Consider the following 25,693-nt stretch of genomic DNA (forward strand, 5'->3'; position numbering starts at 1 on the left):
AAAAAGAGGGGAATACGTGGATTTTTCTTTCCCTTTGTTTGGATTTTTTTTTTTTTTTGTAACAAATGGCACTTCAGCACAATCTTTCAGTTCCCTTCTGGTGCTCCGATGCTTTCATTTGCTTGGCATGCCGGGCGCGAGCCAAGTTCGGGGCTCTTGGACATATTTAGCCATGCACTACTGAGCAGATCCTGCGAGAGAGAAATCTGTCTCCGAGCGATGCAGCCGTTTCCTCCCGCCTGGATGCAGGGAGCTGTCGCTGCAGCCACGGGCTGTGGCCGCATCCAGCGCACGGGAGCTGCTTCCCGAGCCGCATTCCCGCGGTGCACGCGGGGTCAGCTCTCCCGCCGGGCCTCGGTGCCGCGGGGAAGGATCGCGCCCGGCCCCGAACGCCGCTACTGTTCAACAATGCTGGCGGCGGCGTTTGTGCCAGCAGCTCCCTGCAGGGAGGGGGACTGGGAAAACGGGCTGCTTTCTCACAAAGAAAAGGGATAGGGGAGGGGGGGGAAAAAGAAATTAAAAAACGTCAACACGCTGCTACTTCGCTCTGGAAGGACCAGGGTGGTGGTTTGTGTAGGCACGGTGTTGGCAGAGGGCAAACTCCATTGAGCAGCACGATCCAGACGGACTGGCCCAAATCCCCAGGCCTTTGGTGCTGCCATCACCATCCTCATCACTCTGGGAAGGGGCAGGAAGGCCCCCCATGTCCGGCAGGGCCATGACAGAACATCCGCTGCTTCAGAGGCTGTGCCAGCCCCATCCCGAGGGGTTTGCGGGTCCCACCGGAGGGATTTCGATCCACTTGGATTACACGCTGCCTGATGCTGACGCATTTGGAAAAGCGGCAAATAAAGCAGAAAGGTTCCTTCTCGCTCCACAAGCTGCCAAATTGCGACAAGCCCTGTCTTCTTTTAGCTGCTGTCAGGCCTTGCCGGGGCTGGGACTGCTCAGTAAATCGCCAGCTCAGTGGCGGCTGCCCGGGGAGGTCTCTCCTGTGACACATTGTTGGCAGGGGATAAATAATAAGAGGCAAGGCTTGACAATGCAGTGGGGAAAGAGAAAGGTCCCTTGTGGAGGCTCCTCAGCTCTGTGCAAGGGAGCGAGGGCTTCTCCGTGGCCTCCAGGACCGCATGTGCAGCCCCCTCTGGGCTCTCCTCCTGCTTCCAGTCTGGTGGGAAATGCTTGACCCCCTCGGAAACCGGCCCACAGCCACGCTGGCACGTGTGACACAGAGCCAGGGGTGAGCAAGGAGGGCAGCTGCGTTCCCAGCTGCAGTGCAAAGTGCGGGGAGGGAGCGGCTGGAGAGACCTGGTGGCGCCGCTCGGTGCCAGATCCACTCCTCCCATGGCGAGGGGCACTGGCGGAGCAGCCGGAGGTGAGGAGGGGAAGGAGGGAGCAAGCCTCAGTCCAGCATCGCGTCCAGCTGGTCAGCCAGGTCGTCAAACATGTTGCTGATGTCTTCCAGGATGTTCTTGGCCGAGTGCACAGTCCCAGGGTGGCTGGGGAGGAAAGGGAGAGAGTCAAAGCACCGCCCAAAGGCTGCAGGTGCTGATGGGGAAGGTTTGGCCAGGCTGGACCTGATCAGTGGCAGCTGGAGCTCAGCACACAGCTGGGCTCGAGCACCAGTGACCTGTGTGGTGCAGGCAGTGCCCATGCACAGCTTCCCAATCCCGCCTCAGAAGTTCAGCCCCAGGATTTCCCTCACCTCTCTGCCTCCTCCACCGTGATCTTCTTCTCAGCTGCCTGCAGGGTGGCTGCCAGTGTGGAGTTGGTCTGCTCCAGCCGCTGCTGGGCCAGGGTGGCCCCCGGGGCAGCTGCCAAAGGCTTTGCCAACACCTTGCTGCCTGTGTCCAGTGTCAGGGAGCTGGGACCAGGCAGGGACCCGATCACATCCGGCACCGCCTCCGTGGCTGCCCAGGGAGCAACAGTGTGGCGGGAGGGCTGCAGGACCTGCTGGTAGATGGTCTTGGGCCCAGAGAAGACAAGCTTGGTGGATGCCACAGAGGTGTGCTTGGTGGGGACATCTGCAGAGGAAGGGGATTCATGGCACATGGTGGCACAGGTCCTCCTTGCCTCCCATACCAACACAGGAGGGAGCCCCAGGCCCTGCCACCACCTCGGGGACACCCCCACAATCCCCCTTACCTGCAGTGGGTGTCCTCACCACGGCCGTGCCGACCAGCTCTGTGGGGCTGGGGGCTTTGGTGGGGCTCGGTGCCTTCTTCATCCCTTTCTCCAGCGACAAGATGCTTTTCTCTATCTCGGCAATCCTGAACTCCACGCTGTCATCGTCAAAGGCATCCCCGGCCAGCCCAGCCCGTGGTGCCTGTGCTGGTGTGGCAGGGCCTGCGATGCTCACTGCCTGTGCCTGGGCATACTGGGGTGTGGGGGTGCCCCCCGGCTCAGCCTGCCCGGCCATGCTGAACGCCTTCAGCACCGCCTGCAGCGGCTCCCGCTCCCTGAACCGCGGCCGGCGCTTCACCGTGTCCGACTCAGTGAGGTTGAACTCCAGCACAGGCGGCTCCTTGGCGGCAGCGGGAGCTGCCAGCTCCTTCCCAGTAGAGCAGGGGGGCTCTGCTGGCTGGGAACCAGGCTCTGTGTCTGGCACGGCTGTGTCGGCCTTGGGATGCCCAGTGGGCTTTGGCCGCTGTTTGATGGTCAAGTTGCCTTCTTCTGCAAAGGGGATACACTCACTGGAGCTGTTCTGGGAGGACGAGGAGGAGACTCCTGGCTTGGCCTCCTCCTCCGTGTCTGAGCAGGCGTCCTCTCGCTCGCCCTGCGCAGCCACCTCTGTCATGGGACCGCTGGGCTCGCTCAGTGTCCGTCTCCGTGGCTTGCTGCTCTCAAAGGGGTCCCTGCTGCCATCAGAAAGTGTGGCACTGCTGGTGTCACCGCCAGCATAGGACTTGTCGCCCACATCTGCCCTGGGGAGACAGTCCTGAGTCAGGTGCAGTGGTTTTGGGGCCAGGAGGGGCTTGGGCGGACTCGCCCCTGGTGTTCCCTCGAGCGCAGCCGCCAGGCTCTTCACTGTCCTGTCACGGCCAGTGTCACTGGGGGTGGCACCTGCATCAACCACATCCTGGGGGGCTGTGGGCTGCTGCTCGGGGTTGGGGGGCTGCTCACTGTCTGCCTCAGCAGCAAGGGCGCTGGAGACGGAGCTGAGGCGCTTGGGAGGCGGCGGCGGAGGGCCCTTGCGCTTGGCGCGGATGGCGAAGGACTGGCTGCGGGTCACCTTGGCATCCACCTGCAGACAGGCCCGTGGCATTTGGCTGCGGCCCGGCCGCCGTGTCAGCGTGGCGTAGGAGCCCAGGGTGCTGGTGGGAGCCCCCTCCTCCTCCTCGTGCTCCCCGTCCGACAGCGCGTAGCGGTTCAGGCTGTGGGAGCGTTTCTTGTGCTTGAAGCCTTCACCCCCGTTGTGTTGCTCCCCACCCGTGGGGGATGCGGTGGGCGGCTCTGTGGGGCCACACTGGCTGTGCAGGTAGGAGAAGCCTTTTTGGGCTGATGTCTGCAGGCTGCTCTTCTGCCCTGGGGAGATGGAGGGGTACGGCTGCGCCAGGGCCTTGGGCTGCTCCGCTCCCAGGAGGGATGGGACCGTCGGGGATTTCAAGGAGATGTGTGGGTACATGAAGACGTACGGGGCTGTTCCCTTGCTGGGGGTCTGGGGAGGAGTACAGGGGGTCACTGCTGGAGTCCCGGCTCCTTTCTGAGCCGCGGGCCGGGCGTACTGATCTGTGCCTTCGGGCAGGTTCCTCTCCTTGAGAGGGCTGCCTCCACCACCGTTGGCAAAGCCGTTCAGCCCCTCGGGGGACACAAGCATCCCGTAGGGCTCAGGACTGGGCCGTCCCGGCAGGCTGGCCGGGCTCTCCTTGCTGCGGGGTGGTGCACAGGACTGCCCACTGCTGCTGCTGCTCTCCCCACTGCCCAGGCTCTCCTGTGAGGGGCTGGAGAGGCGCCGGGACAGCACGTTGTCCTGCGAGTGCCCCGAGCCCCGGGACCGCACTCCGATGCTCTCCTGGCTCCGTGACATTCCCTGGCTGCTCTTGATGCCAAGTGTCTCATGGCAGCTGTTGGACATGGCTGTCTGGAGCTCGTAGCTGAGCTCGCTGTCCTGGAAGGTCGTCATTTTGGGGGTGTGTGGGGACTGGCACTCCCCGTTCTCCAGTGACTCGATGGTGACAATGTCCAGGGAACCGGGGACTTTCCGTCTTGCCAGAGTTGCTTCTGCTTGGTTGAGGCTTTTGCGGAGGTCTCTGAGCTTCTTGACGGCCAGCATGATCTTTTTCTGGTGGCCTGCGGGAAGGAAAAGGACATTAGGTTGGCTCCAGCCCCCAAGGCCTTTGTTTTCTGGCCAAGAAGGGTCATGGTCACGTCACCAACCAGAGCAAAGGCCTCTGGGTTATTCAAACCCTGCCTATGGGAGGGAACAAACTGCCTCCAGCATCTACCTGGCTCAGCCCAGCTCCAGCCTGCCAAGGAGAGTCCTTAGGGACAGCCATGAACTGCCCTTTCCAGGTGCTCAGGACATGCCTGCACCTCCCAGCCTGAGGGAGAATGGGGCGTGGGGACTGGGTGGGAAACTTGGCTGGCCTGGGCCACCCCAGCACGGCGGGAGGGACTCACCCAGCTTGTTGATGCCAATCTCTTGCAGATCCTCCCACGTCAGGTCCGTCACGATGGTGATGGAGTCATAGCCATTGTTCACCAGCTTTTTGTGGTACTGGGGCAACCCGATGGCACTGAGCCAGTCCATCAGGTCAGCCTGGAAAGAGCACGGAGATGCTGCTGTGAGCATCGAGGCATTGGCAGCACCTTCATTATCCCCTCCCTGTCTCTGCTCAGGGGTCTGTGTTTTCAGGGTCTCTCTGACTGCATTAAGACAGTCAAAGCCATTGCAGTATGTATTTACTTAGACCCGCTCCTGGTCCTGTCCTGGGGTGAGAGAGCTCTGAGAAAAACCTAGAAGAGGGTGACCAAAGCCCCGGTGCCAGGGACTCACCGGGATGTAGTTGGGCAGCCACTCGGCGATGCTCAGCTGCCCGATCTCCGTGGAGATCTTTTTCCTGTGGCCTGGCTTGGTCACGCCGATGGCCGTCAGATCCTAAGGGGAGCAGAGTGGGGCCATGGTCAGCTCAGAGAGCACAGAGCAGTGGGTACCACTGTCAGCAGCTCAGGAGATGCTGACCAGAGCGAGGAAGGACCTGCCCTACCTCCGGGGTCATGCGGCTGATGGTGGGCACGTCGTAGCCGGCGTTGAGGAAGTTGGCAGTGTACGACTCCAGCTGGAACTCACGCAACCAGTTGTAAATCGCTTCTGCATCCTGAGGAGAGGACAGGACACAGCACGGCCCATCACGGTGGCTGCAGGGGCTGGGAGGACCTGACTGCTCCAGGCAGGACAACGGAATCCCCTTGGGCAAGACCCACTTGTCGCCAGTGTTCTCAAGACCCAGTTCCCTGTGTCCCCAGTGCAGTGAGAGCTGGGCTGAGCGCCCCAAACACAGCCCTCTCACCCAGTGCACCATTTCCCAGTTGTCCCAGTTACCTTCCCCTCGAGGAGCTGCTCAGGACGCAAGAACTGGTGGGAGAAGACCCTGTCTCCAGGGGGGCAGCTGCCTGGGGTCTCTAGGCTCTGTGACCCTGGTCGAGAGGAGAAAGGAGAACTGTCATGGGGGCACTTGAGCAGCAAGCAGTACCCATGGCTGGGGGGACACCTGTCCCCAAGGTCCCATGGAGTTGGGACAGCCCTCACCTGCTGTGGTTGTCAACTGCCCATTGCGTGGCTCTGATCCCAAAAGGTGTTGCTGGAGGTCGTCGCTGGAGGAGGGCAGAGGCTGAGGGAGAGGAGGAGTGAGTGAAGGAGGGACCCTGCTCCAGAGACAAGCCCTGCCACACCCACAGGAGCAGAGGGGTGGTCCCTGCACTGGGCTGCTGGGCACAGCTTCCCCCAGTGAAAGGCTGGTCCCCAGCAAGAGATCTAGACAGGATTTGGCCCAGGGCCTTTTTTATCCTCTCAGATGACACAGGACACAGTGGAGATGCTGCATGGTACCAGCTCCACTCAAAAAGGCCAGCTGTGCTTTGGGGAGCAACTGAAGACCCCCCAGAAGCATCTCCCTGCTGAGTCCTGGCAGCAAGTAGGGGTTTGGTGGAGGATGCTCAGCTCCAGCAGTCCTTCCTTTGAAAGGAGGGATACAGGCGGACAGGGAAGGGGCTGGGGCTCCATCTCCAGCCTGAGCTGGCCCAGAGACGGGCTGGGGGAGCAGGGGCTGGTGCCTACCCTGGCGTTCTCGATGAGGATGCTGGTGCTCTGCCCGTTGGTGCCCTCAGTGCTCTGGCCGCTGCCGGCGCTGCGGATGCTGCCGATGCTGCCCTCGCTGCCCACGCTGTTCCTGTCTCCTGCTGCTCGGGGCAGGCAGGGAGGCCGTCAGGAACACCCCGGGATCGGGGCTGACGCAGGGCACAGAGGTCCCCAGCAGGGACCCACGTGCCAACACAGTGATGCCAGTAAAAAACAGTCTCCCACAAGATCCCTCTGGCCACAGACAATGCACCAGTTCCCTCCCGCCTCCCAGCATGCACGACACAGACAGGGTGACCTGGGCTGGCAAGGGACACACAGAGGGGACATGGGGATGCAGCCTTGCTGAGGACACAGAGAACGAAGGGGCTGCTCTGTGGGCTCCCCTAAACTCCCTTTCCCTGCACCTGCTCCTTCTTATCTGGCTGCTTCCCCGCTGAGAGGTGGAAGGAGAGTCTCCCCCCGTGTCCCCCTGCCCAGGCAGGGCTGGGAACAGGGGAAGGTCCCCAGCCCCTCTCCCTCCCCAGCTGCTCCCCTGACCTGAGCTGTCAGGGCCCGGGGCCGTCCGGGTTAGGGTGAGGTGGCCACTTGGGGCTGCCTGGTGAGGACACTCGTCGGGGAGGTGCTGCAGCCCACCGGGGGGTGCTGGGAGGGCCCCGGGGGGACCCTGGCGCTGGTGTGCGGGTGCCACACGGGGGACAACCATGCCTGCATTCAAAGACAAAACACGTGTGGTCAGAGCTCATGCGGGAGGCAGTGGGGGGGGACAGCTGAGCCTCAACCCCCAAATTACCACCCCACCAATGGTACAACCTCCTGTGCCCATCTGAGTCCTTCTCTTCCCCCTAGCTAGCCAGGGCTGTGGGGCCTGTCCTACAGGAGGTGCTGGGAAGGGTGGGATGGTTTCACACAGGGGACTGTCCCTGGCATGGCCACTGACCTGTTCGCTTGCTGATGACCTCAGCGATGGAGGGGGGGAAGTATCCGACACGGTCGGTGCCTTTCTGGGCATCGTGGATGTGCCCCTTCCATCGCCCGTCCGGATGCTGCTCCAAGACCTGCCATGGGGACGAGAGGGGTGGGATTGGTACCCAGGGCCATGGTGGGGCAAGGGGATGGGAGCAGGGAGCAGCCTCACCGTAATGACGTCTCCTGCTCGGACATTTAGAGCAGTCGGGTCGTGGAGGTTCCAAAAATCCTTCAAAGCTCGGACCTTCAGGATTCCTGATGCCTCTGAAGGCAAGGGACAGAGGGAAGAAAGAAGGTGCCAGAGCGCAGGGAGGAAAGAGAGTGGGTTCATGGAAGGCAGATGGAGAAAGCAAAAGCAAGGAGAGGGGAGAAGAAAACATTACTGCTGCAGGAAGGACTCAGTCTCCAGACACTGTCCATGTTTGGGACGTGGGCACATATGACATGGGACTGGGATGCTGGCCCACTGGTTTAGGCTACTCAGGAGCACTGGGAGCCCAAGCAGGTCCCAGGGGGAGGAAGCCCCTCTCAGTGCTGTCCCCACCTCACCTCTCAGCAGCTGCTTGATGTCCTTGCTGGCGTGTGAGGTGGTGAACTGGTTGACGATGTCCAGCGCCGTCTGGTTGTAGGTGTTCCTGATGTTCACGTCAACACCGCCCTGCCCAGGAGGAGACGTGGTCATGCCCAGACCCCCCACTTGCTGCTGAACTCATGGGGGACGAGGGACAGAGGGGAAGGGGTGCTGGCTGACCCTCAGGGGCCTGTCCCCCCATGCAGCCCCATCCCCACTGTGCTCACCTCCAGCAGCAGCCGCACCACCTCCGTTTTGCCGTAGAGCGCGGCCTCGTGCAGGGCTGTGCCCGTCTTCGTCTGCTTGTTGATCTCAATCCCAGCCTTCAGCAGCTGCCTGGTGAGAAGGAGGGAAAGGCATGAACAGCAGGCCATGGACATCAGGGCCAGGCAATGGGCTGCTTTGTGATGGGAAGGGGACAGCACCTGGCACCTTGCCTTGGGGATGAGGGGCTGAAGCAGGGAGGTGGGTTTGGGAGGATGCAGGACTGAAGCCATGATGGCTTTTTCCAGAAAAGGGCAGTGCCCTGGGCTGGCAGGGGGTTACCTGATGATCTCCTTGTGCCCGTTCTTGGCTGCCAGGTGCAGCGGGGTGGTGTAGTTGGGGTCAGTGGAATCCTTGGACTGTCCCTCCAGGAGGGCGACACACAGATGGCTGTTCAGCAGCAGCTGGGCCACCTGCATGGGGCACAGGTGAGCAGCTGAGTGCAGGTACCCCCCCCACACCCTCCTAGCAAGGGACTGGGGGCCAGCCTACGACTCCCCATCCCACCAGTCCCCTCCATCCAACAGCCCCAGGGCTCAGCCTGAGCTGGACAGTGCTTGGCAAGGCCACACTCTCGTGAGGGGCCATAAAAGGTCACAGTAGCCAGAAATAGTCTTCCCATAATCAGGCTTTTCAGACCAAGCCCTAAAAACCTCCAGTCTCTCCAGCCCAGAGCGACTCTCAGTGTCTCAGGGCAACCCAGAGGCACAGAGGAGTTATTTTTACTGCCCTGTTTATAGCTGCAGACATTATGGATACTCCAAAAATGGAAATATCCCCCTTGTCCCCTCCTGGTGGGGCACGGAACAGTCTGGCTGGCCATGCTCCAGCCCAACCTGGCAGTGCTGGCTGCGCTGGGGTGTCCCAGAGCTCAGAGTGGCCTATCCCCACAAGCTGTGCCAGGGACCTGGAGCGGGGCCGGATGCTCAGAGTTTGCTGGGATTAGCCAGCTCAGCCTATCTGCGCTTAACCGCAAGCAAAGCCGGGCTGGGTGGGGGGAGACTGTGGAGAACTGGGAGCGAGAACTCCTGGCTTCCCTCCCAGCCTGACGCTGCCCTGCTGCGAGGTCAGGAGCAAAACCTGCAGTTCCCAGACTCAGGATCTGGCCTTGTCCTGCCATGGGAGGAGGCAGGTGCTGCCTGCTGGGCTCCGAGGCTTGTGGCAGTGGGAGAGCGGTTGTGGCCAGACCCAGCACTTTGCTCCCAGAGGAGCCAGCCGGCTCCAGAGCCGCCCCCGGAGAACGAACCAGCCCAGGGCAGAGCCCCACAGCACCCACCTTCAGCCGCCCGAACTCGCAGGCCAGGTCCAGCGGGGTTTTCTTCGCCTTGTTGATGAGGCAGGGGTTGGACTGGTGCTGGAGGAGCATCTCCGACTGCGGGGAATCAACGTGGCACAGGGGGGCTCAGCATCACCCCGCACCCCTGCCCCCGTCCCCCCGGTACGGCGGGGTTTGCCCCCACCCACGAGCCCCCAGCGTGGGGGGTGCTGGGCTCTCACTTACCACCTCGTAGTGGCCGTACTGTGCCGAGAGGTGCAGCGGGATCTGCCCGTCCAGCGAGGCCATGTTGACGGAGGCGGCGGCGCGGAGCAGCACCCGCACGGGCTCCACGCGGCCCTGCCACGCCGCGTAGTGCAGGGGCCGCATCCCTGCGGGGAACGGGGCTCAGCAGGGCTGGGCACGGCCCCCAGCCTCGCCTGGGGGGGCTGAGCTGGCTGCCGGGGGTCGTGCTGGGGGTCACCCCTTACCATTGCTGTCCTTGATGTCCACAGTGGCCTGTGCTTCCAGGAGCAGGGAGATGAGGTCCAGGCTGCCGCCCAGGGCTGCGTGGTGCAGTGCCGAGAACCTGGGACACAAGGCAGGGCTCAGCCTGGCCCCACAGCTGACCCCACAGCCCCCTCTGCATGGGGACATGGGCTGGGATTGTCACCAGCTGTTCATGGCTATATCCTTCCTGATTCCCTGCTCCCAGTGCTTCAGTTTCCCCATAACAAAACACAGATAAATCCCTCCAAGCTGTGCGTGCTCCAGGGCTCAGCAAGGGGTGCAGGGACTCTGTACCTTGGGAAACCCCAGGGAGAGGGTCCCTCACCCCCCTGTCCCGTGCAGGAGGCAAATAGGCAGGATGGAGGGAGATGCATCTCCCCTCTCCCTGGTGCAGCCAGGCAGACAAACACTGCTCACAGCATCTGGCAAGCTCATCGTCCCAGTGGCTACTCCTGCCCCTCTGCCAGCTGCCCCCTCCCCATGCCAGCAGGGATGCCGAGAGACCATGGCAAAGCGTGGGAGGCCGCTGGGAATGAAAGAGCCCTGTGTTCTGGGGCTGTGAAAGCAGCCTGTCTGCCTGGCGCTCCCCCCGTGCTGTCACGTGAAGGGCCAAGGCCGAGCAAGAGGGTCCCTGTGCCACCAGGGATTAGCCTGTGTGCCACTCCAAGGGGGCTGAGGGGCTCCTGACAGCACCATCGTGGGGCTTTAATGGGCTCTGCAGGGTTCCAGCCCCGTGCTGGGGATGCAGCTCAGCCAGAATGGCTCTCCTCGTGATCTGCAGTCCCAGAGCACCCCCAAACCCTTGGTCAGTCTCTGGATGTTGCAGGAGGGACACCAACCCCAGCAGAAAGGGCTGCTCACTCCTCCAATACACCCACCATGTCCATGGGGCACAGCAAAACCTCTACCTCAAAGTGTGAATGTGGGGGGTACAAAATCCCCCTGACCCAGCCCTGTGGGGGTCCTTGCAGGGCCTGCTCTGTCCTGGGGCAGCTGCACAAACCCCTGCTCACCTGCCCCATCCCTTGCAAGCCACAGGTGAGGTGGTGCCAAGGACACCACCAGCACCATGGCTGTCCCAGGAGAGCCACACACTGCCATCCCTGTGCTCGGGTCTCACCTCCCTATCGTCCCTTCCTGTGCCCCATCCAAACCCAATGCCCTGCCTGTGTCCCTCTGGCAGGGAACAGACCCTTTACCCCCATTCCCATCAGCAGCCCTCCTGGAGCTGCCCGAGCACAACCCCTGTGCCTTATCAGAATCGGATCATTGCTTCTATTACTAAATATTTTTTTTCTATTAAGCTCCATCTGCACAGTATTATTTTAAGATGGAGCTATCCTGCATGTTCCCAACCCCCCACTGGCCTCTTAGGACTCATCATGGACACCTCTTCCTACAGAGTCCTCCAAAAGAAAACATGTAGAAATTAGGTACAACAACAGAACATAAAACAATGCTAATGACTGACAGGTCAGAGTTAATTCAATAAGAATAATATGCTTATTTATTTTATGGGCCTTTGTGGTTTCTTTAACTCTCAGTACCCAGCTTATTAAGTACTTGGATTTTGGAAGTGATGAGCTACACAAATATGCTGTGGTCACTTGGCAACCTCATCTTTTCTTTCCCTAACCCCCCCAAACAATGGGATTTTGCTTTTGGGATATTAGACACAGGCACAAGCACATGCAGGCGGTGGGGCTCCTCCCTGCTTCAACCAGCACTTGGGACACAGGGCACTGGCTGGACATGCTGCCATCCTTATTCACTCCCATGCCTATGGAGGGGGATGCAGAAGAGCTTTATGAAGGATTTACAGCATGGATTGAGCACAGCCCTCAGCTCAGATCTGGGAAGGTATTGGCTCTGCCTCTGCAGGGCTTCCCCTGCCTTTGGGATGCTGTTGTGTTCTCTGTTGATGCTGTATGATACCCTGAGCTGCAGGACCAACTGGCTATGGGGGAGGACAAGCCCACCCAGGCTGATGGCAGCAGCACCCAGCACCCTGCCAGGGGAGCACTCACCCGTCCGCATCCTGGTAGTTCACGTTCAGGCGCTTGGCAGATCCCAGGAGCTCTGGGGAGAGAAGAGCCGAAGGTCAGGGCAGGAGGCAGAGCCTGCGCCGCCCCACAGGCCCCTGGGATCCCATACAGACCCCATCCTGCAGCCACACCGACCTCCCAGCGCACAGAACAGTGCCTGGCCCATCCCGGTGGCCTCTCCTCTCCTCTTCTCTGCCTCCACATTCACCTCCACGAACCCTCAGTGGACTGACCAGCTCCAGCTCAGACCCTTTTCCCCCTCTGTCCCCCCTGCCCCATCTCTGTGTGCCCCCGGGATGGGTTGGACCCCGCAGCTCCTGTCACCCCGGCTCAGAACAGCACTTCCCTCCCCTTTATAGGCACTGACACCCCAAAACTGCTGAGTGGAGCCCTTTTGCCCCCCACTCGCTCCCTGTGCTGCCACTGCCTGGCCCACAGACCACATGGTTGGCATTTTTACGGCCAGGGCAGAGGCTGAAACTTCCAGCTGTGAATGCAAGGATTGTGCCACCTCGGGTATCCCCATCCCCCTGCCCATCCCTCCCTCCACTTTGGGGACCTCTGGGCAGCAGAGGATGCTCACCCCACCCTCAGCACAGCCTCACACGCACCCCCAGTGCACCCCCAGCTCCCCACTCCTTCCCGCAATTAATTCCAATGAATTCCTTCCTCCCACACAGAGAGGACATTTTATTCTTCACCGAGGGGTTGAGAGTGGATTAACATCTCTGGAATTCATCCGCCAAGTCAAAAGGGAAAGAAAGGGGAAGGTATGTGGGGGGCAAGAAATGCCGCCGCTCCTCCTCTGCCTTTCCAGGCAGCCCCATTGCCGAGCCAGGGAGGATTAAATGCTTTGAACAGTTTTCTGTGCTTTTTCCTCTGGAAAATCCAAGTCTGAGAGCTGGGCTCTGAGCCTGGGGGTGAAACAGCTGCTTAAACCCCACTGAAATGTGGGAAATGGGAAAGGAGCCCCCTCCCTTGCAGCCGGGTAGATCTCCAGGACTGTAGATCCCTCTCCTCCTTCTCTTTCATCTCCTTCTCAGTTCCCTTCTCTTCTCCCCCTCTCCCAAGGTCTCTGCCCATCTCACATGGCAGATCCCATACAAAGCCATACTGGGCTGTGTGACCCCTCTGCTGGAAAAGGAGGGCTGAAGAGGGGCTGGCTCATTCATCATGCAAATGGATAATTAAAGGAAACCAAGGACCGGGGTGTTCATTACTGCAATTTACAGCGTTTTGTAAACAGCCTAATTAATGCAAAATGGGCTTGGAGTGGCTGCTGGTGAAGGACTCGTGACTTGAAGCCACAGCTGAGGGGATCAAGACAGGATCACCCTAATTACCTCTTCCAGAGGCTGTTTGTCTTTGAGCGGAAGCCACCAATCCGACAGCCCTTCCCAAAGGAACTGGCTCCCAAAGCAGTGGCTCGGCATAACTCCCACTGTTCCCTCCCACCTCCATGCTGCCCAAGAGCCCAGGATCCGGGGTCTCCATCAAGGACAAGTTACTCTCCTTGGCCCCACCAGCCAGGAAAAAAATAACATTTCACTTGTAACATTTCCCCATCAGAAAAAAATAACATTTCACTTGTAAACAGGCCACTCGTGATCCGAGTCCCGGAGCAACTGTAACCACTGACCCCTGCAGTGCCACTGTCACAGGAATCCCACTTGGGGTGTACTGCGGTGCCAGGAAGGGGCTCAGCTGTGGTGGGCAAAGGTCTCATCCTGTCCCTCCAAAAGTCTTGGGACAGATCCTGCAAGCGGGAAGCAGGAAGGGCTGGGAAGTGTTTGCTGCCGGGGGATTTTCAAAGGACACAATCGAGATAAAATTAAAAATAAACGAAGGGTTCCACTGATCCCTGTGCCTGTGAAGTCATCACCTCCCACTCCCTGAGCTATCCCCAGCCCCCTGCCTTTAACTGGGGGTTATAAATAGGTATTTTAAAGGACACTACAGGCCAATGTGGGATTGCTCCCATCAGCTGCAGCTGAAAACCGCCACCAGGTTTTGCTCTGAGAAAAGGTGGGGAGGGGGAGAAGGAGGAAGAGGAGGAGGGGTCCTTACCCAGGGTAGGAGGGGCAGAGTCTGAATGATGAGAGCTGGGTAGGTAATGATGGGAAGAGAAGGGCTGGATGGAGATGCCCACTGAGCACCAGCACATCCGAAAGAGGCAGAAACAGTCCACAGCCCCTGGGGGCTGGTCCTGGAGTTAAGCAATACCCACTATTTGAAGAGGGAGAGCTCACCCCAAAATCCCATCCCTGACCCCATCCTACAAGAGGACTGGGCTGGCCAGGGGGGTCCAGTAAGCAGGGCTGGGATGTGGTGGGTGTCCTTGCCTGTTTCTCAGCCCCAGGATGCAGCTGTCATTATCTGCATCTCCCTGAGCAACATTCCTCAAATTAGTTCCCTGCTCTGGCAGCCCAGGAAGGTCAGGACTCGGGGCAGGACCTGTGAGCTGCGTGGGTGGCAGGAAAAGCAGCAGGTCCCAAACAGCAGAGTCAGGAGCAGAATCCCCTTTGGGAGTTTTCCCAAATGCTTGGATTCACCTCGGGCAGGAAAGGAAAGGGCTCATCCCCGGTTTGTAGGTGGGTAAATTGCTGCTTGGAGAACTGGAGGGTTTGCAGCCAGGCTGGAAGGTGCGGGACTGTGCAGTCCCAGGCACAAAGGCTCAGGAAAGGAGGGGACTGGAGGGATGGAGGGGAAGCAGAGCACAGCCAGACATCTGGGACACCTCCACCAGCACCATCCTGCACACCCTGCCCTGTACTGCTCACGGGGCTGGTAAAGCAGCCCCCAGAAACCCAGTGACAGAAAGGCAGCTGATGGGAAGCTTCCCTGCATCCCTCTTCCTCATTCCATCCATGTGCTCCTTTTGACCAATTCCCCAGGTTTCTCCCCATTTCTTCAGCTCTTTCTCTCCCTGTTGGTGCCCAGGCTCCCCATTCTTTTCCACACAGATGTTCTGGGGTTCAGCAGAGGCTGTTCCCAATCCCACAGCCCTCCCAGACCAGCTGGCTGAGAGGTGCAGCTCCGGCCAGGGGAGGCTGAAAAAGGGCTGCAGGGTCGATCCAGCTACAGCACTGGGATGGGGCAGCCGGATCCTTCCCAACCACATCATCACCCCCTCTAGATCTGCACTAGAGCAGGCGCACCCCGGAGCTAACCCACACCCCCCACTTCCCGCCAGGAGCACGCTCATATCCCGGAAAGATGAACCCAGAAGAAAATAGACCCAGTGCCGAAATGCAAAATGCCCTGAAGGGGTTATTTCCAGGGAAAACCCAGCTTGGTGCATCCCAAGGGTTAACTCCAGCCGTGGGTTCCCCCTACTCGGCCCCGCTCCTCAGCACGACCCCTCCAAGGGGTCCCGCCAGGCTCCCACCCCGCTCTGCTCCCGGCCCTGGCGCGTTCTCCGGCGCCTGCCCGGGCAGGACGAGGCTCAGCAGTGCTGGGCCGGGCCTGAGCGAGGCCTCGAGGGAGCCAGCGAGCTTCTGTGCAGTGTCTGGCTGCCAAGCGGCAGCGGGAAGCACCTCCGGAACGCTCCGGCAAATTGCTTACAAATGTCGGGCCGGCCGCCGGCCGTGGCGAAGGCAGCGCTCACCACACGGGGCCGAGACCCTCATCCACGGCACGATCCGGCTCTGGCCCTTGGCCTTTCAGATCCCTGCTAACCAGGATGGCACAGCCCCGCATGGCGCATTCCCAACCACCTCTCCCGGCCAAACAGCCCCCTCTGCCTGTGCCTCAGTTTCCCCGTGGGGCTGGGCTGCAGCCCCATGGTGGGGATGCCAGGCTGGTCTGAGTTCCTCGGGGGGTGCAGGGGGCACCCGGGGAGTGGCCGGCCAGGGCGGGCACCTCACCCACACCGCTGGCAGCCGGCCCGGCACAAACTCGTATTTACCCCCCCAGGCGCTCGCCTGGCGCCGGCTGTGCCGGCTGTGTGGAGCCAGGCGTGCCCTCGCCCCGCCAACACCCCCTGTGCCAGCACACTGGGCACCCTGAGTCACCCCCTGCCCTTCAACGGAGAGCTCTTTCTGCAGGGACACCCATGAGCTTCGCCCCGAGGTCCTGGAGATGGACACAATCCCTCCAAAGCGTTGATCCGCTCGTTTGGAAGCAGCGACGCACTCTCCTGGGTTTGGCTGCAGAAGGAAATGCCCAGATATCCTGTGGAGAGTCCTGCCCCTTGGCTCTCACACAGTGAATCAGGCTCCAGCCTGTGCTGTGACCCCCCTGGTTTTGTCCACCAAAGCAGAGCTCCTCCACCACAAGGCTGGGTTGCTGTGCAGGACACACAGATCTTAACTGGAGATCCATCTCCTTGCCAGAGATGCTTGGAAAAATACCCCTTTCTGCTGGTCCTGTGTCACAGACTCTCACCCCTTCCCTTTGTCCTGGGAAATCACATTCCCATGCTGCTGGCTGCAAGTATCCCTGTGCCATGAGCCTCCTCATGCTGCAGGTCTGAGCATCCCTGTATCATGTACTTCCCTGTGCTGCCAGCCATGAGCATCCCTCAACAACCATTCTGAATGTCCTACACCACCAGCATCCCTGCATCCATCAGCATCCATCAGTATCCAGCCCCGAGCATCCCTGCACTGCCTGTTACAAGTACCCTGCATTCAGGGTTGTCTGTCTGGTCACTGCAGGAACACCATCCTGCTACCCTGGATGACGGGAGGGAGACCATGTGCTTTGGACACACCAAATATACACACATACCCTCCTTGGAAAACGAAATCCACCTGGGGACTGTCACCACTAAGCCAACAAACCAGCTGGAGGAGCTAATCAGCTGCAATCCTGCAGAGCACCAACTGTCTCTGATGGTGCTGGCAGCCTCAGGAGCTGGAGGCAGAGGTGGCAGGAGGTGGCAGCTTCACCCAACCTGCTCTGTGATGGCCTGGGGAGGGACCCTGCCTCAGCACACAGTGGGTTTGTGCCCGGATTCAGGACAGACTTACTGTCTTACCCAAAATCAAGACCCAAAGAGGCGATGTCCATCCCTCTTCCACAGGAATCCAGGAATCACCCTTCCCTGTTGCCTCTCTATCCACAGGCACGTCCGCTGTGGCCACCCACACCCGGCTCCTCCCGGCAGACCGGCTGCTTCGGGAGCAGTTTCCCAATAGGTTCAGAGGAGATTCACCCACCTCGACAGGGAAGGAGTTCAGCCACAGAGATGTTAGGAAACTCAACCAGAGTTGCCCAGCAAGCTTGGAACAGAGGTTGGGTGAGAGCCAAGGGCTCCTGACCCTGGTGCCTGCCACAGCCACCAGCCCACACCCCAAACGCTGAGCCCAGTGCTGTGCCCAGCTCCCTGGGCAGGCTGGGGATCCCCTAATGTCTCCCATGGTTGTGGTGGGTGAATTTGGATGCCAAGGTGCTGCCGTCTGGGATATTCTGGCAGAGCACCCATCCCTGTGTCCAAATGCCACAGGTGTCCAAATGCCGAGGGTCCTTTCCTGCCTGCAAATGGTCTCTGCTGGGTTTGAGGATCCCCAGTGTCCCTGTGGATAGGCTCCCCACCAATGCTGACAAACAGGTCCTCTGCCAAGCCAGGAACTGTGGGGTGGTTCCAACTGGGCCAAAGCCACTGGGTTAACTGGGAGGAATGGGGAGGCTGCAATCAGGGAGGCAGACTCCCATCAACACAGGGCAAACAGCAGTGATGGGAGAGCATGACACTGCAGGGAGCCCCTTATCTGTCCTTACACCAGCATCTGGCAACTCCTCGAGAATAATGGGTGTCTTATCCCTTGTGAACCTATCAAACCCTGGACTTTACGCTGCCCAGGCTGTGCGAGGGCTGTCACACCAAGCCCCACTCCTGGTTTCAGCAGCCTGGGTCCAGCTGGAATAACCCACAGCAGGTGCAGTAACCTTCCAGGAGCTGAGCTCCTGGCAGCTCCTCACAGCATCCTGAGGGCAGGACACAGACACAGTGCTCTGAGCATCCCTGCACCAAATGCTTGTTTCTAACCTCAGCAGAAGTCCGCCTTTACCCCTGGCTTGAGCCCCAAATCTTAGGGCTTACAGCCACGCAGAGTCCAAGCTGTCCCTGTCACCAACTTGTCTCTGCTGATGGCATGTCTGAGTCTCCTCTGGCAGTTCTGTCTCCCTCCTCATCTGTGCTTTCTCCTTCTAAGCTGCAATGTGTTCAGATACAATGGTGGATGATGGTGAAGGCAGGTGATGGCAAAGGCACAGGAGTTTGAGAGGTCACCTTCCCTCCTGGGCTGGGCTGCAGACCCACTACAGGCAAAGGGAAGGGTTTGGGGATATGGCAACAGGACTATGGAGTCAACTGGCAGCCTTTCTCCTTCTTTGGGAAAGCTGTGAGCCTTTTCCTAGGGAAAATCCAACAATTAAGTATTTCAAAGAGGTTGGCAGCAGGAGGGAGCTGGGGCAGCATCCCTGCACAGCACAGACATCGATCACTTACCCCCAGGCAGTCACCCTGAGACCCAGCCAGACCCCCAATTCCCCCCTGCTGCTTCCCTTCACAATCAAAGCAGGAAAAAACAGGCAGTTTGTTCAAAGTGAAGGCTCCCAGAACAATGAAAGGAAAAGCAGAGTCGGAAACCCTGTCCCCATCCATGCAGCTGGGAAGAAGGTGCAGCTCTCGGCTCTCACCCTCCAAGGTTTGATGGCCACAGCATGGATAGAGGGGCAAATATCAGAGGGAGGAAAGAGCATCACAGGAGTCCTTTGGGGCTGGATTCACCTCTTGCAAAAGCCAAACATGTGCTCCTGCTCTGAGCTTCAGGCACCCAGAAGGATTTCAGCTGCGTGGTGAGATGAATGGCACTTGCTCCCCTTCCCCATAAAAAAATGTGGGGGTTTGCAGCCATTGCCTACCCCAAAGTGATGCACCCAGTCCAGATCCCCTGGCAAGGGGGAACAGTAACAGCCCTTCCCCACTGAGCTGAAATCGCATCCCCCCAGCCCCATCCAGGATGGAAGCAGCTGGGAAAGGCTTTGGGTGGGGGAGGCCGGGCGGCTCCTTCGGAGATACAAGGGCTCCTTTCCCAGCTGGCCGGGGAAGCGCGTTACCGGGAGGTGAAGTCACCGTCCCTGCTGGGACCTGGCCATTCCGCTCTCCAGGATATGAACTCAGAGGAGCTGTATTTGCCCAGGGAAGAGGTGGAGCCTTTTCCATTTCCCCCATCCTTCCGAAAGGACAGGACGCCTCCTGAGCGGGAAGAGATGGGCCGATAGCAGCGGGGGCCAGCGGCCAAGTGCGAGCACTGCCTGCACCCACTGTGCATCACCGGGCACACTGCGGGGCCAGGAGCCACCCCTGGGCCTGGAACCAGAGGAGCATCTGCTCCAGCACCAACAACGCACCTTAGCTCCCATCCAGCTGGTTCCATACTGGCTCCAACCGGTTCCCTGGAAGCCAAGGAAGGGGCTGCCGGGCTCTGGTGCTCCCTGGATATCCAGGCCAAGGGGCTGAACCTACAGACACCCTCAGTGTTCTCATTAATGCGACACCAAGCAAATAGTGCATTAAAATAATCTGTGGTGGACGCACTACAGATTGACGAGGGCAGAAATAACACAAAAGGGACTTAGAGAGATTAGGAGAACAAACCCAGGCAGATTCAACCCAGGGAAAAATGCAGATTGCAGCATCTGGGGAAAAATAATCCAACCAGCAGAAGGTCAATGGGAGGAAGAAAGAAGGGAAGCAGGATGTGGGGGGACGGTGAGAGCAGTGTGAGCGCGGGCACGGAGGGAGCTGCTGGTGGGGAAAACAACCTTGGCAGCCCTGCAAGGGGGGATGCCACATCCCAGGGTACCATCTTCCATCACGTACCCAGGGCTGCGAACATGACAGAAGCTCACAGGGGGCATGAGAGGTGAGCGACAGGAGCCAGCAGTGAAGGGCAGGCCTTGCACAGGAAGATTAGGGCAGGTCAGTAAAGTCTGGATTATCTGAGCAACAGTTAATTAGGGAGGGCGGGCAGGGACGCAGCAACCCACCTACACCTGGAGGGGTTTGACGCTCAAGAGGAGCACACAGCTTATTTTATGGTTCTAACAATGAATCCCAGATAAAAATGAGAGCAGCCAACAGTGGCCAGCAAAACCCTGCGGGCTCGAGGGAGCAAAACAAGGATCCAGCCCCTACACTGTGCTTGGAGGGTCGCAGCAATCATGCAGCTCCCAGGGGAAGCAGGGCAAGGCTGAGGCTGGAGGACCAGGCTGCCATGGCCCCATGGCACTCCGTCCTCATCAGTGTCAGCCTGGCACCTGCACATGGCAGCTTGGCATCCAGGAGCTGCTCCAGCCGGTGGAGCCAGTACTCAAAGCACACAGGGATGCGGAGGCTGGAAATCCTGTGACATCCTCCCCTTCTGGCCCCAGGGAAGCTGCCGTGCACCTGGAGCAGGCGCTGCCAGGAGGACGGAGCAGCTGTCCCCACCCTGGCTGCGCTAATCTGGGCAAGGCACACACAGGATGGGAGGGGAGGCACCGGGAGGTCACCCAGAAGGTCGATGGTTCAAGTGCTGTCACTCCTTCCCCAGGCCCTGACAGCCGGGAACTGAATTTTCCCCAGAGTCCCCCCCGCCACCAGCCCGTGGGCAACCAGCCGTCAGCGGCCCAGGACCAACCTCAGACGGCTGCTGGCAGCCCAAGTTTGGAGTCACACGTGGTTAAAAATACCTTGCGGATGCCTTTCCTCAACTCTGACCCCGCGAGCCGGTGCTGCCGCCAGTCCTGCCTGGGGACGTGCCGGCGGGGTCCCCTGGGACGGTCACAGCCCAGTCTGTGCAGGGACAGGACAGATGCTGCCTGGGGACTGTGTTTTCCTCCCTAGGAACCAAGGATTTCCATTGTGGGGGGGCTCCTGGCTATACCCTCTATTGCCAAGCCAAAACGAGAGGCTCTTGGCTTCCTCCAGCTGCCTGGATCTGAGCAGCTTAAGCAAACCACGTCCTTCCCTCCCGGCCAGAGATGAAGTGTGGCCTCTGGTTCCTGCCAGTCCCAAGGGATGCGGGATGGGTGACTGCTGCAGCCATTCATGGCATCTACATTGGGAAAGAGCATAAGGACCTCACCCAGCAGCGGCTGCTCAGCTCCCAAGCCATGATGGAGGGGAGGGCTCCCTCTCCAAATCTTTTCTCCAGTGATAGCAAAGGGTTATCTCCTTGCTGCTCCCATCCCCGGCGCAAGGTCACCTACCAAAACACATGGGAACTGAGCAGTTGCTCCATGCTGCTGCCAGTGGGGAATGGGTGCGGGATGAGTCCACCCCGGCAGGCACAGGACAAGCTCCCTCCAGCCTGGGACAAGCAGCCTGAGAGACGACCCCACTGCTGCTCTCCCCTTTCCCTGCCGAGGCCATGGAAGCAGCATGGCTTTGCCCATGCCCAGCAGGAGGGCTCTTTGCCAGACAGATCAGAGCCTTCAGCTGCCTGTCTGGGTTTCCAGGTTGTGCAATGCCACAAAGTGGGAGAAGCCATCACCAAACTTCCTGCTGAGCATCTGGCCAGTGGCACTTTTCTTGTACCTTAGCTCCATTGGGATATTTTCATGCAGCTGTGGCAGTGAAGGATTTACCTGGGACCCTGGTCTACAGTGGGATTCCATACCCAGCGGACAGTAGAGGGACATGACAGCTGTATCACCAGGATGTCCTGCACCACTCTGTGTGTCCCCATATGGAAGCAGCAATTGCTTAGTAGCCAGTGACAAGTCTATGTCCTGGGAGAGGCATCACCCCACCCCTGTGCTGGAAGCAGGAACCCACCCCAGGACTCCGCACCCATCCTGCCATCCCCATGGGGCCCTCAGTGACTGTGGAGCTATTCTGGGCACTGCGTTCCTGACCCCCTCCCCTTGTCCCAGCTGCTCCGGGGCCGGCAGGGAGGGCAGCGAGTTCCTCCCATTGCCCAGCCCGGACGCCAGAGCCAGGCAGCAGCTGCTTGGGGACCAGCTGGGGACAAAGGCTACACGGAGCAGTCCCATCCCCCCCATGTACCTTGGGAAGGACAGGGGCTGATTTACAGCAAGGTCAAAGGCATCACAATGCAACTCTGATAGATGAGGGGAGCTGGATCTGAGGACCACCAGTCCATGGGCTGAGCTCTGGTTGGCACGGCAGCTTCCCGTGCAGGGATGGGGCAGAGGGTTGGGGGCTGCACATCAACACCTCCGAGCTGTCAAAGAACAGGCCCACCTAAGCACCAGAGGTAAACTGAGGCAGGAGTAACACCCGTGTCCCTTTGCCAAACCAAGGTAGTGCCCAGCTTCCCGTAGGGACCCTGCTGCCTGCACGGACCCTGCTGCCAGGCCAGCCCCCACCATCCCACCCCAGCCTGGGTGCTCCCCACACCCCGGCCCGACGGAGAGGTGGTGGGACACAAGCCAAGGCCTGCCCGCTCCCTGGACCCCTGCCGGCAACCCGATCTGTTTACGCCTTCCCAGCACGGCGGGTGCGTGTCGGGAACGGCCCCGGCAAGCCCGAGTTGGCGGCAGAGGCAGGACGTGGGAGCCGAGCACAGAAACCCCCACCTGCCGCCTCGCAGCATCCCGGGGGGGTGGTGGGGAGAAAGTGAGGGGAGCACAGGGAGAAAAGAGACCCTCCAACCTCCCTCAGCTCCTTCTCGTAGGAAAAGGCACCTCTTCTTGCACTATGCCACCCCTCCTGTGGCACGCCGTGCCTCCCACCTTGGCCAGGGGATCACGGCGGGTTGCCTCATCCCCAGACCCTGCCGGCAAAGGGCTTTCTGAGCTGTGCCAATCCTTCTGGGAAAGCACTGGGAGAGCGAACCGCAGGCATTCGGAGCAGGCTGCAGTGGAACAGAGCAGAGCCATGACTTTGGGGGGCCCAGAGTTCGACACCCTCACACCCACAGCAGGTTTGGGGTGGAAGGAACAGAGAAGCAGCTCCAGGATGTCCATGGGCTGCTAAATATAACCAGTGGGACAGATGCTTCAAGACAGGGAGTTGCTTGTGTCCCAGCACTGCTAGGAGGAAGCTGAGGGTTCCCCCAAGGCTTGAGCAGCTCTTGGGGCTGGAACACAGAGCGTGGTCAGAGGCAGCTCTTCAGTCTGTGCAGCAGCCTCCTTCCCTGCAAGGAGGAGCTTTCCCCTTCTTTTTAAGCCAGCAGGATTAGTGAGTGCTCATTCAGGGAAGTCAGGAAGGCTGACACAGTCCTTCCCACCTATGTCAGCCCAACAAAACCAAACCAGAGCTGCTTCAGGCCAACCAGAGCAGCCAGAGCTGCAGCCCAAAGCAACCCCTGGGCCATGGCTGCCCCCATGTTGCTGGCCAGGTATGCCATGTACCTGTGTCCCCCATGTAGGCAATGATTAGCCACCAGGGAGGACTCTGGCCCCTTTTGGAGGCCACTGAGGCAAGCGGTGCTCACGTGACCTCGCCATGGCAGGGACACATCCCAGGTCCCTGAGGGGCCACACAAGCTGTGAGTTGGGTGTCCTGCTCAGGCAAGAGAGGACACCCACGGGAGGGGGCTCCCAATCCAGTCTCCATATTGCTGTCTGCACCCAGTTCACCTACAGCTGGAAAACCCCCTTCAGGCTTATCCATGCCTGTCCTGGCAAAGAAACAAGGTGAGGCCTCCCAATGGGCTACTCGAGGGCGAGAGCGAGAGCCAGCAGCCACTGGGATCGATGCTCCAAGGGGGCAGGAGGCACCTGCAAAGCGGGTGGGAGAGCCCGAGCCAGCCTTGCCACCAAGGACAGCTCTGTGCCGGGCACCTGATGGCCTCGCCATGCTCACCAACTCCCTTTGCAAGCAGACAGGGTGCCTTACACAACCAGCCATGCCCGCGGCCGGTGTTATGAAACCCTGGGAGTTTTCCCCCCTCACGGCACAGCCGCCCACTGGGATCGGCCAATACTGGCTGCAGCTCCCGGGATGGCACCCGAGGGAGGCCGGGACAGGGGTCCGGGCACAGCAGCAGCCCCGGGGGCCACGTGCTCCCTGCGCAGCCTTGGCTGGGGCCCGCGGGGGAGCGGCGCTGGCAGGATTTGGCGGAAGCGCAGCCGGACGTGTTGCACCAGGTCTGGGATGCTGCAGGAGCCGCATACCTGCCTCGCGCACAGGTTTTCCCTGCTCCCTTATCTCGCCATCGGAGCCGTGCTCAGTTGCAGCTCCGGCCTTTCTCCCTGGGGTTGCAAACGGCTTGGGGTGGCTGAGCACCTACCCCAGGCAGCATCCCGCAGGAGCAAGGGATGGGCCAGACTATCCAGCCCTTCCCTGGGAGAGTAAAGATCACCCCGACAGAGCCATTTCCAAGCAGTTTGGGCATCTCCAGACAGGTCTGTGACTCACCAGGACACCTTGGCAAGGCTTGGGTGATATTACAGCCTGAAGGTTCGAACAGATCCCTCCCTCTCCATCCCAGGCGTGATTTTTTTAGGGAAGCCAGGATGGGATTTAGGGGGAGCTGGAGTGCTCGCAGCTCCTCCCCACCCTCTCGCTTGCTAGAGGAGCCAGAAAAGAAAGAAAAAAAAAAAAGGTAGTTTATTGTTATTTAGTTTCTTGCCCCTTTCATACTCCTTTGCCGGAGTTTTTGCCAGCGGCGGGCCCCGGGTCTGGCGGGGATCCAGGACAGCCGAGGCGCTTTTAAAAACAAAGCAGGGCGCGTGCATGCACACACACACGCACGGCATCCAACCCCCCTTTTAACTCTTGCCGGAGCGATGCCGGGTGCGAGATGGTTTCCAGCCGGAAACCATCTTACACCTGGGATTCTGTCCATCGCCACTGGGATCCAATAACTCACCCCCCACCTTCCCAGGAAAACCTTCTAGCAGCACTGGGATCCTGATGGAGTGGTGGCAGGAGTGATAATAGTGATGCTGTCGTGGTCCACCAGCTCCCTCCTGCAACCAGCCCCAGCCAGAGGATGGGATGCCTGTGCTGGCAGTGTCCTTGCCACGTCCCCTTCTCTCCAGCCCTTGGGAGCAACCGTCCCGGTTACGGCGCCCGTGTGCCGCTGGCAGCCGGGCACACAATGTCCCATGACTTGGGGCTGCCCTCCCTGTCTGCCTTCAAGCTGTCGTCATCCGAATTGTCCTGTGTTTCTGGGTCAGACAGCCAAAACAGCCTCTGCAGCCCTTGGGAAGGGGGACCTGAGCCCCCTGATCTGGGCTGAGTCACCAGGAAGTGCCCAAGGGATGGAAATTCCCCTCCTGTCCCAAATCTCAGCCTCCTACCTGCAACACTGGGGATGGCTGCCAGCCTGGCTCTGTCCACGGCCTTGAGGGACCTCCATGTTTCGTGGCAAGAACAGCAAGTCCCTGGTATACCCCAGTGCTGTCTGGCATCTCCAAAGGAGCGCAGCATGGGCTGGAGCAGGCTCAACAGTCCCCACACTCATTCCCTTCCGCAGATTTAGCCTGTTTTTCCTCCCGCTCTTTTACCAAGCCAGAAAAAATGCAGCTGCAGGTGGCCCAGGCTGACAGCAAAAAGACGCAGGTTGCTCTGCCAGTGGGTTTTCAAAGGCTAGGGATAGAACTACAGACCTGGGATGGGGGGAGATGTGGATCTGTTAACACAGGAAAATGGGGTGCAGAGGGACATGGGGCCAGGCCTGCTGACGTCCAGCCCGGGCTCCTCCATCTCCCTGTGTGACGCTGTTTGCTCGTGCCTTATCTCCTGCACTCGGCACAGTGACGCTTTCCCCGGCTCTGGGCACACCGGTGGCAGCTGGGCCCCTTTTTCCAAACACAACACCCGTCAGAGCCCAGCTCTGAAAACCAACCACCCGTTTCCTCCTCCTGCTGCCCAT

At 59.9% G+C, this 25,693-nt stretch overlaps 1 protein-coding gene across 4 annotated transcripts in view; it reads right to left on the reverse strand.

The window, feature by feature from the left end:
- The window catches only part of CASKIN2 (CASK interacting protein 2), a 33,188-nt gene continuing 7,495 nt past the window's right edge, over positions 1 to 25,693 (reverse strand). The window contains exons 3-21 of one of the 4 annotated variants that reach the window (XM_017811881.1): positions 11,895 to 11,946; positions 9,849 to 9,946; positions 9,604 to 9,749; positions 9,379 to 9,474; positions 8,385 to 8,515; positions 8,066 to 8,174; positions 7,817 to 7,925; positions 7,437 to 7,522; positions 7,239 to 7,356; positions 6,839 to 7,006; positions 6,278 to 6,399; positions 5,750 to 5,831; positions 5,543 to 5,637; positions 5,208 to 5,318; positions 4,997 to 5,098; positions 4,621 to 4,759; positions 2,146 to 4,290; positions 1,706 to 2,024; positions 1 to 1,499 (exon numbers count right to left, since the gene is read on the reverse strand). In XM_017811881.1, coding sequence (XP_017667370.1) covers positions 1,403 to 1,499; positions 1,706 to 2,024; positions 2,146 to 4,290; positions 4,621 to 4,759; positions 4,997 to 5,098; positions 5,208 to 5,318; positions 5,543 to 5,637; positions 5,750 to 5,831; positions 6,278 to 6,399; positions 6,839 to 7,006; positions 7,239 to 7,356; positions 7,437 to 7,522; positions 7,817 to 7,925; positions 8,066 to 8,174; positions 8,385 to 8,515; positions 9,379 to 9,474; positions 9,604 to 9,749; positions 9,849 to 9,946; positions 11,895 to 11,946 — 4,325 coding nt within the window. In that variant the 3' untranslated portion in view covers positions 1 to 1,402. Of the gene's footprint in view, positions 1,500 to 1,705; positions 2,025 to 2,145; positions 4,291 to 4,620; positions 4,760 to 4,996; positions 5,099 to 5,207; positions 5,319 to 5,542; positions 5,638 to 5,749; positions 5,832 to 6,277; positions 6,400 to 6,838; positions 7,007 to 7,238; positions 7,357 to 7,436; positions 7,532 to 7,816; positions 7,926 to 8,065; positions 8,175 to 8,384; positions 8,516 to 9,378; positions 9,475 to 9,603; positions 9,750 to 9,848; positions 9,947 to 11,894; positions 11,947 to 25,693 lie in introns of all 4 variants that reach the window. The other 3 variants (XM_017811880.1, XM_017811883.1, XM_017811882.1) reach the window with 3 other exon arrangements.

This window comes from Lepidothrix coronata, unplaced genomic scaffold, assembly GCF_001604755.1.
Source record: "Lepidothrix coronata isolate B3197 unplaced genomic scaffold, Lepidothrix_coronata-1.0 Scaffold34, whole genome shotgun sequence".
Lineage (NCBI taxonomy): Eukaryota > Metazoa > Chordata > Aves > Passeriformes > Pipridae > Lepidothrix > Lepidothrix coronata.